The sequence below is a fragment of the Vollenhovia emeryi genome, unplaced genomic scaffold (assembly GCF_000949405.1).
Source record: "Vollenhovia emeryi isolate VEMERY1.0 unplaced genomic scaffold, V.emery_V1.0 DF939184.1, whole genome shotgun sequence".
NCBI lineage: Eukaryota > Metazoa > Arthropoda > Insecta > Hymenoptera > Formicidae > Vollenhovia > Vollenhovia emeryi.
Genome location: NW_011967182.1, coordinates 1,130,141 through 1,140,397, shown reverse-complemented (window position 1 = coordinate 1,140,397; position 10,257 = coordinate 1,130,141). Strand labels below are relative to the sequence as shown.

Sequence of the window (10,257 nt, the reverse complement as noted above, 5' to 3'; positions counted from 1 at the left end):
GGCGGAACAAGAGATTCCGTCTCAAATATTTTGGCTCTTGTTCCAACATACTTTTCGACAGTATATTTAGCTTTCCTTATATTTCACAGTATTTCATTGAATTATTTATGAGGAAAGTTACGGTAATTCATTTTGGGACACTGTAATGTTTCAATGATTTTCATTTTACTTTTCATCGATTTTATGTTTTCAGTGAAATATTTCTATCAGGTGTGTGAATAATTATCGTGTGCGTGTATCGAAAATTAACAAACACTGCACACGATCGCCGGTGTTGTAATTCCGCCGCATCAACCTCTCGAAAGCGTATCTCCGCGTATCTGCCTGGAATCGCTCGAGATCCTTTCGCGTTCTTTTATCACCAATCTCGCGGATCGATGTACGATTGCCACGAATCCCAGCAAACACCAAAGTAACAGTTACATAACATCAATATAAATTTAATACGATACATGCCTGTTATATTACATTTATATTGATGGCATGTAATTGTTACTTTGGTATTTGCTAGGATACGTGTCATTCTTTTTAATTATCCGTATTAGATTATTCCGCGCATGTTATTAAAAGTAATATTTTTCATCAGTGTAATGCAGTGAGATTGTATTGATCGAGTTCTGGCAAGTACAAATGGTCGTTGCATTCTGATAGTCGCGATGTTACCAACGGCCAGTCATGTTAGGATTACTTGTGACGTTTGGATAACATAAATTTTTATTAATTTTTTTAATCAAAGGAGATTTGTGCGAGTTGACCTCGCAATAAAGAGCAGAATTGGAGAAAAACTTATTTTACACACAATTGGCGTACGTTACTTTAATTAAGACCTGAAAGAGACTTTGTCCGAATCTACCTTGTCTCTGCAAACTCGCTAATTTTCTGTAAACAAAATGGGGACCAAAGATCAATATTCTAACGGACGAAGGAGTCTAATGCATATAACTTTCGCGGACCTAACTTCGTCATCAAATCAAACTGATACGAGAGGACCAGTTTCCACTGTCTTGCTCGTCGGGTTGCAAAAGTCTCGTTCGTTTCATCTTAGTGAATAAAAAAAGTATTAATTCAAGTTGACAAAAATTATTTACTTTGATGTTAGACTCATCCCCAGTAAACCTGACGAATGCAGGAACTGAAAATTGGGAGGCAAGTTGAATTTACTGCAGATTTCCATAATTTCCCAATGAGAAATGACTCGATCATCGTTTCGACATCGATTGACGAGTCATTTCTCGCTGGATTGGTGACTTGCAGATTCCTATAATTTTGTGATTTACAATTAAAAATAACACACTCGATTATTCCCCCCACTGAGAATTTATTATCTACTGCCATTCCGCAATCTGCGAACATTTGGATGGTAATTAGATACTGGCACGTTGGTGGCTATGTGCAAGCATATACAATTTCTAAATTGAAATCCTCGAACGATACATAATGAAGATTCATGAACGTAATTAAAATTTCGAGTTATAACACGCGACTGCAAAGAAATGAATTATTTTAGTCTTTTATGATATTACACTGCACGTACAATACACATATAATCTCTGTAAGAATGTTGTTATATTAATATGTCAGCTGTGTAATATTATTGTACGCAGTAAAAATTTGCGTACACGTAATGGAAAAATTCCTTTGTCTCCCAATATCGCTAATTACGAAAATGTGTTTGCACGAGACGCATGTGTATATTTTCCGCAATCGAGAAAGATTTTTTAAATGTGATTGATTTTTCCTCATTCTAATACATCAAATAGAAGTAATTGAAAAATTATCGATCCACTTTCTTGTGGTACATCCTCTTTTGTACCACAATTTTTGCTCATACATCTACACGATACTTATTTTGTTAATAAACAAATGTATTTATTTTATCACTGGCGACTTGCCGTCTCCCAAAAATTCGTCGAGAATGTCTTTGAAACATTCGCGCAGAAAAATTTTTCAATATTCATCGAGTTCATGTACTGCACATTGTTCATTGTGTAACACACTTATCTTATGTAAACGGCAGTGAAATCTGTGATACCATATATAAGAAAGACAAATAAGTATTTTAGCAGCTAAAGGACCGAAGTGCTTACGGCGTTCGAAATTCCACGAATTCCCGCGCTTGATAAGCCTCGATAATCGAAATTTTTAACATCTTAGCTACGTGTACGTAAATCCCGCTCAAGAGTGACGTCACGTAGACCAGTAAATTGTTCATTTGAACGCGCGTACGCCGCTTCAGAATATTTCGCATACCGGAGAGCACTTTTTTCATGTTTTTGCTCTCGTCACGTTCGAAAAAGCGTTGTGTACGCGTTTCTCGATCCGTCCCATCCCCTCCCAAGGGCGTCCGCGCGCCGCCCGTTGGCACCACTTCTTCCCCCTCCAACCGGCGCGGCGGCCGGCGACGTGCCTGCTATGGCGATGTTTACAGCGTAGTCACGGCAACGGTTCATGTGATCACGATCAGTCGGTGGTGCGTCGCGCGCCGGGCAACAGCGGACGTCGGTGGTGTGCGTCGAATTCCGATTGTGTGTCGTTTCGCGTCGTCGCCGATTCCCTCCGGAGCGCCGACGGCCCCGACGATCGAGAAAAGTGGATGGGAAAGTGGGCGCGCTTTTCTCCTCCGGTCGTTCCGCGCGGATCGAAGCCTACGGGACCGACGTATCGAGCGAATGAAGCGTGCCTCGATAATCGAGGCGCGCGGATCTCCCGCGGCGCGCATTTGTTTTTAGCGAGTGACGCGATCGGGCCGCGAAATTGACACGACGAGGCGATGGTGGCCGAGCGCGATTAACGGGCCATTTTAGCAATCGAGGCGTTCGAGGCTCGCGAGTGTCGCGACGGGGCGACAGGTGGAAAGAGAGAGAGAGAGAGACAGAGTCGCGCGAAGGGGGTGGCGCTTCGCGCGTTACGACGTGAAGTTCGCGGGGAAAAAGTTGGCGCGCGGCGATCACGTGATTGCGCGGCGCGGCGCGAAGGACACGGTTTGGGTCGTGTTATGGTCCGCGCGTCTCCGTTGCTCGCGGGACCGCGAAATGAGGAGGGTGGCGACGCAGCGGCGCGGTCGTCGGTGAGCCCCAGGGACCGTCGCGCCGATTCCGCTCCACGCGCCGGACCCGCGGCAAGTCCGCTCGCAGCAGCCCCCAGCAGGCTCGCGCGCCGCTCGCCCCCGGCGCGGGCATGATGCCGCGAGGCCTGCCGACGAGACGCGGCCTGCAGGCGCTGGCGCTCGTCATCGCTACCGCCTACGCCACGATACTCCTCTACCAGGCCGTCGCGCCACGCCAGGTAATTAGAGCGATCGTTATCGCCGTTATCCTCCCGCCCCTCCCCCTCCCCTCCCCCCGCCCCATCGCCGCCGGCGACGGAGGTCGCGCTGGGAAACGCTCTACCCTCTCGGAAAAGGCGTCTCCGACGACCAAGAGTTTTTTTCGTCAATGTCGGTCTAAAGTTGGTTACGAGGGTGAAACCGCTGAGCAAAATGTTGTACACCAATGCCCGCTAATGCCCAGTGGGCATTACTTAATTTTATCTTGTTTTATCTTTGTAATGCCCCAAAAATGCCTAGTAATGCCCAGTAATGCCCTCAGCGGTTTCCCCCTCGGTTGGTTATATTAGAAATGCACTGGCTGATATTGTCCAACGCAAAGCCAGTATTGGCCTTGGAATAGATGTACGCATTGCACGATAATAATTATATGCTATCAGATTTACGTTTACGTCAAGCGACATTGTCCACGGAAGTAATCGCACACCGAGGAAAGTCCTTTCCCGATGTCTCTTGCAATTAGCGCCGATGAAAGTCCACTGCACGAGAGAGAGAGAGAGAGCCGCATCTTAATAATACATTCTGTTTGTGTGCCGCAGTGGGTCGACGAGATGAACGTGGCGGAAGTGAACAGCCGCGGCGTGATAGTGGAGGTGCCGGCGTCGAGGAAGCTAATCAGCGAGGAGTCTGCGGCGACGCCGCCGGTGGCGACGGCGACGATGGCACCGTTCGCCACGAATCTCGACGACGTGTTTATCAGCGTCAAGACCACCAAGCACTATCATCACTCGCGCCTGCCGGCCATCGTCGACACGTGGTTCCAGTTCGCCAGGAACCAGGTGAGTCCACTCCGCCACCGCCGCCGCCGCCGCTGATCGCCGTGAAATGCCGATATCCCGGATTCATTAGCGTCGCTCCATCGCCCCGTGCGGTTTCTTGCGCGCCGACCTTGCGACGACCTCGTTACAAATATGGGCACGATCGCCTGAAAACACCTCGAGCTTCCCGAGGACGTGCCGCTCGATAATTGGGATACTTTCCAGTACCCGGTCATACCTCGTTCGTTTCACTCGCAGCGAGATGTGTTAATTTACTCGTTTTAAAAGGAAATTGGCTCGTTTAATAATATAATGCAAGTTGAAAGGGGAGAAAGCCCGAATGTACGCGGAGAGAATTTTCTTTTAAAATTTATCCTGAAAATTATGTAATCGTGGGACAACGTGGTATTTTCAAGAACTTTACGAGAGTTTTGGAAATTTTACCATACATTTTGCTAGTATTTATACATTTTAGTAAAGTGTATGGTAAAATTTCAAAATGCCATATTGTCTCACGGTGATTTTCAGGATAAGTTTTAAGAGAAAATTCTCTTCGTGTAACACTGAGATGTTGTGAACATTTAATTCTTTACTTTCGAATTGACTCGAATAATGAATTTATTTATCATTTTTGATCAGTTTCGCTCGCTCTTCATAAACAGTCGCGTTTATCTCGATATCGTTCGGTATTTGCGGAGCTATTCGAAACTACCTTAATTAATTAACAGCGTGTAGAAGTGCAGCGCTTCTTCTCTCTCGTTTGAACATATTTGCTCATTACTAGATGTATTTAATAATAATTTCATCGTTCAAGTTAATATTTGCACGGGTGCAATAATCTTAGGGGGGACAAGATTAATATCGTGGCACTTGAAAAAAAAATTAATTTTCAAGATTATTACTCGATTCGCGCGCTGTTATTCGCGAGAACAGTGGGCCCGGACGAGAGCCGTAAGAATTAATCGTGTTAAAGTGTGATAAACGCACGCGCGGTCTTATCGCGACGTCTCCATCACCGCGAGATTCATCTACGCGCTTTCTTGCGGAGCGGAATAGGCCACACTTTGTACACGACTCGTTGGGCCTTATCCAAGGGTATCGAAGCGTATTCGCGCGTATTTACCGTAGACCGTGTCGCCGATGATCAGCGTGAATTCACGATTTCTCGCGCCGTGGGAATGGGATCCGTTCCGCTCTTCCCTCCCTACAATTTCTCATTTGCCTTTTCGCGTAACATCGCCGGGGTACCGTCCGTACGCGAAAAACAAGGGGGGGAACCGCGGCCCGCGAGTAGGATTCGCGCGATAATATCGCTGCGAAATTTAATCGACTGGACCCTTTCGATCACAATGGATTCAAATCCTTTGGGAAGTCTCAACAATCTTTTCTCTCGACGCGCACGGCAATTATCCGATCTTCACCGGTATCGATCGTCTATTCGTATTCAGATTTAAAGTAATTGCGCGTGCGCGCGTTATTATGCATATATGATATTTTTACACATTTAGAGGAAAGTCCCCTATTAGGAGATAGGCTCCTAATATAAGACCGCGGCTCTACAATATCCAATTTTACAAATCTGTTTTGCTACAATTACACGCACGATCTAACAACGAATCTTTCAATAAACAGATTTCACTCCAGGGGCAACAAGTTCATACACGGAGAGAATTTTCTCCTAAAATTTACCCTGAAAATTGTCTAATCGTGGGACAACACTGCATTTCGGAGAACTTTGAGCGTTTCGAAATTTTACCATAAATTTTACAGGTAATTTGTTCCATCACGCGGAATTTTCTCTTGAAACTTACCCTGAAAATCATGTAATCGTCAGACGACGTGGCTTTTCTGGAAATTTTACTGGTAAAGCGTATGGTAAAATTTCAAAAAACTCTCATAAGATTCTCGGAAAGGTCATGTCGTCTGACGATTGCATGATTTTCAGGGTAAGTTTTAAGAGAAAATTCCGCGTGGTGGAACCAATAGACGGAGCCTATTCATTTAGCAGAAACCGCGCTGTCTCATATTAGGAGCTCCATCTTATAATAGGGGACTTTTCAATAAATGTAGATCGAAAAGAATCTTTTCGAGTACTAGTAAAGGCGGCGGACAAGCATATCTTGATAATTAATAACTACCAAGGAAACCTTGAGAAGTTCTCACACGCCGCGCCGCGCCGGTATGATTCTTGCGTCGGATAAAGAAAGAAAATACTCTCGTGCATCACTCAGCGGCGCTTCCGCGTCCTTCTGCACTTCTCCGGGTTAATATACCGTTCCTCCAGGTAATTACTACCTGGATTTGCACGAGTTCTCGCGTTTCCTGCAATCTCGGTTGATTTCCTCTACGCTTTTCGGGCAAGGAAACTTTAGCGACTTCAGTTACGAATACATTACCTCGTCCCGTTTCTTGATATCTAATCTCCAATTCTTTATTTCGTATCCTTATTTATTTGTCATTTATTTATATTGCTGTACATTTATTTACACTATTTTTTACCTCGGCAATTGGATGGGTTCCTTATCGAGTTTTCAATTGTATTTGCAATTGCGACTCTTTTTACAAATGTCACAGAGTCCCCGTTTGATCAGTTTAATCTTAATCTTATTTTACAATTAGTAACAATTAATATATGAAAATCTTTTTACGCTCAATATCTCTAAGCTCAAGTTAACACAGTCTTAAGTCACAGAAACTATTATAGAACGTATATAAACTTGTTGAAAAGGGCAATTTTGTTACTTTTGCAGCAATTACTTTCGATCGCGACCTGCTGCATATAGCCACGACAATTCCAGCTGAAGATTTCTTGAAAAAAATGAAAAGTGCTTATTTACCTCGGCGTGTTTACTTGAGTACGATCTATTATTATTTTTTTCATAAAAATTCTTTTGATATGAAACATTTTGCATTTTACACATAAAGCACAAGTCTCGAGCACATCGTAGTTACATGCAGCACGCAATAGGAAGTTATAATTTTAACATAGACATTTCTTTAAGTTGCCAGTAATAAGTAACAATAATCGGGCTTATTAGTTTTAATACAGAGAATTTATTGCGAAAAGTGTTAATGTCGACTAATAAGCTTGATTAAAATTTTAACATACTTAGAGCATATTTAACCGAGTTTTGCTCAATATCCTGGCGTGCCAGCCGGGATTCAGCAGGAAAAACTCTACGAAAGACGATGGGTCTTGCAGACTGTGCGCCGAGATACGCGTTGAACTCAATTCTTATGACACGACGCGCGGTGTCTTAATTTGCCTCGTATCTGGATCATTCCTCGCTCCCGTCGATCTCACGCTTTTTCCACGCGGTACGCTCGCGTTGCCCGCGCCGACTCGCCGGCACGCATTTTCCGCGACGCGGGCGAGAAAAAGCGCGATGAGAAGAATAAAAGTCTGTGTACGGCTGTGTGTGCGGTTTGCGGTTCGTGGGAAGATCTCACGATTTACCTCCGACCCTGACGACCCCCGCGTTAGCCGACTTAGTCCACCCACGAGCACTCTCAACGAACTCACCTTTTTCGTCGTTTCTTTCTCGATAATTAAACGATGCGCCACGATCCCGCGAGTCGGCCGGAGCGATCGTTCTCTAATTTGCGTGTGTGAGATCGGGGTTATTATTGATTCTCACGTATTGTTGCTGAAATCCGATGCACTCAGTCAGCGTATAATTTCGTGTAAAAAAAAAAAAGAGCGACCGTAATTGCACGAAGGAATTTTTTCACGTTGTAAAGACGAGAATCGGTTCGAATGATTGCACACTCGCAGCTTGATCGCGTCGTTAATGAAGCGCCGCGCTTGGTGGTAAAAGAGAGATTATTTATTTTACGCGTTTATTAATTTATAAAATTAAGAGCCTTCGATCAAGAATTTTGCCGATTAAAAAAATAATACACGATCAATAATGTTGGACGATCGCAAGACTTCCCTCTTTCCCTGCGAGATTAGAAATTCACGATCCAATTTACGGTAGGTGATTTATCGCGGTGAGGATAATAGACTCGGGAAGAAACCCCAGCCACCTGCCTAAGGTTCAAAATTATTTCAAGCAGTAAGTCTTGAAAATGTATATCGATTTCTCTGGATATGCACAAATCTCTTTCTTGCTGGTTTTTTCACAAAACAGTCTTGGCGAAGATATTCGTGATGCATGTATCTTTGAAGATGATCGTAGAGGAAAAAAGTAATGCATTAAGCTCCAATAGAAATCACGAAGTGCAGAGTGGCACTTGTTGACGTTTTGACGAGACGTATAAATTATATTTCAATTAGGTATAAGTTAAACAATTTTTTAAAGTCATTCCACAAAACTTGTGAACATTGTGCAACTAATTGCTAGAGGAAAGTCCCCTATTGTGAGACAGCGGGATTTCTGTTAAATTAATCGGCATCGTCGATTAATTCCACCATGAATTTATTGCTCTTGGAGTGAGATCTGTTTAGTGAAAAATTCATCGTTAGATTGTGTTGCAAAAAGAGATTTGTGAGTGAATATGAGTGTTGAAAACCTGCTATCTCATATTAGAGAACTTTCCTCTACTAATAACGTCATTTAAAACGTAATTACCTTAAAATGGTGATAAAGAAAACAGATGAGAGCTCTATAAAAGCTATTTATAATAAATCAGTTAATAATTTCTTACGGTATTTTGCGTTTTCAACTAGAATATAATTTTATCGCCCTATAATGTGCGCGTACGTATTAAACTTTTATAGGTTTATAAAAAAGTAAAACGGACTAGAGTATTGTGTGCGGCAGCTCGCGCTGCTGCGGTGTTGGGTTTCCCTCCTAAATTGGACAGGGGTGAGCAATAGGTCGCATTGTTTTGATTATTAATACGTCGTATATCACAGGTAACGCGTTTTAATAATGCGCTCCACTGAGGAGGAACATTGATTGCGCATTTATTGTTGCCACGATCCCCCCCACGTTCGCCTTTCCTCCCTCGGCCGCCACCTTACGACGCCGTTAATGACCTTTAATGGCCGCGTTTATACACCTCGCCACCTACTTCTTTTCTCGTTCTTATGGGCTCGGTGGTTTACGTGCCATGTAATAGGATCAAATAGTTAATATCCGTTTCTTTAAGTCCTCCTCCAGACATCCGCCCGGAAATCTAGAAAACAATCGAGCTTTATGTTTCTTATTGCAGAATTCCGATTGTTGCAATGGCAACGAAAATTACATGGCTGACGCATCGGCGAATATGTTTCATCCTAATGTCCTAAACTTTTCAATTCCGATTCTGATAATATTGCAATTTACTTGATCAGTTTTTTTTACTCGACATTCTCTTAAAATATTCAGGAGCGATCATCTATGATTTTCTAATATTAACAAGTGTCTTAACAATGAAACGGAATTCAACACCTCAGCAGCACGAGCTGCTACACACATTAACTCTGGTCTGTTATCCTTTTTTAAAATCTACAAAAGTTTACTTTAATAAATACGCATACATTAAAGGCAATAAAATTATATTCTATTATAGTTGAAATTGTTAAGAAGCTTTTGTTACTTAATTGCAGTCTAAGAAGGTGGTTAAAGGCATTTCCTCTGGAATTCTGTCAATCAAATATGAGTAATTTTGTGCCTAGCGGGGATATCTTTTTTCGAAAAATTTTTTTCTAACAAAATTCATAGTTGAAGCCCTTGTTGGGGCCCAAAATTCGTCGAGATTCCTTCTCGCGCCTTTCTTTAAACTCGATAGTCATGCCGTTCGATTATCGTGTCATTAAGCGGAGGTGTGGACACACACGGTTAGGTACAAATTTTCGTGATTCATAAAACGAAACCCTCGAGATCCCCCGAGGGTCGATCGCGGGTCAAAGTCTGGTGTCGTTACTCAGAATGACTCGGCCGATACTGCAATCCCCCAATCGTCGAAGGCCTTGCCGCGCCTGTCGGGGCTGCCTTCGGATAATTGGTCGATTACTTTGGTTATTTAAGCAAGTCTTAAAAGGTCCGATGCAATTTCGCGCGGCGCGTCGATGAGGGCTCGCTGCGCTTCGGCGAATTATTTCCTCTTAATTTACATTGCTCTTATATGCGCCGAGTCGCCGGAGCTGATTTTCGATTGGCCTCCAATGCGATACAATCAACCATCGCCGAGCGACATTCGCCCAATTCTCCTCGATTGACGATTACATAAAAATCTAAAGAAATA

General features: G+C 43.4%; 1 protein-coding gene across 4 annotated transcripts in view; it reads left to right on the top strand.

The window, feature by feature from the left end:
* Window positions 1-3,631: 3,631 nt before the first annotated feature.
* LOC105562750 (fringe glycosyltransferase) overlaps window positions 3,632-10,257 on the top strand; it is a 102,460-nt gene continuing 95,834 nt past the window's right edge. For all 4 annotated transcript variants that reach the window (XR_001008990.1, XR_001008992.1, XR_001008991.1 and 1 more), the window contains exon 1: window positions 3,632-4,104. Coding sequence is in view for 1 of the 4 variants with exons in the window: in XM_012013805.1 (XP_011869195.1) it covers window positions 3,772-4,104 (333 nt within the window). In the remaining 3 variants the exon portion in view is untranslated. The remainder of the gene's footprint in view (window positions 4,105-10,257) is intronic.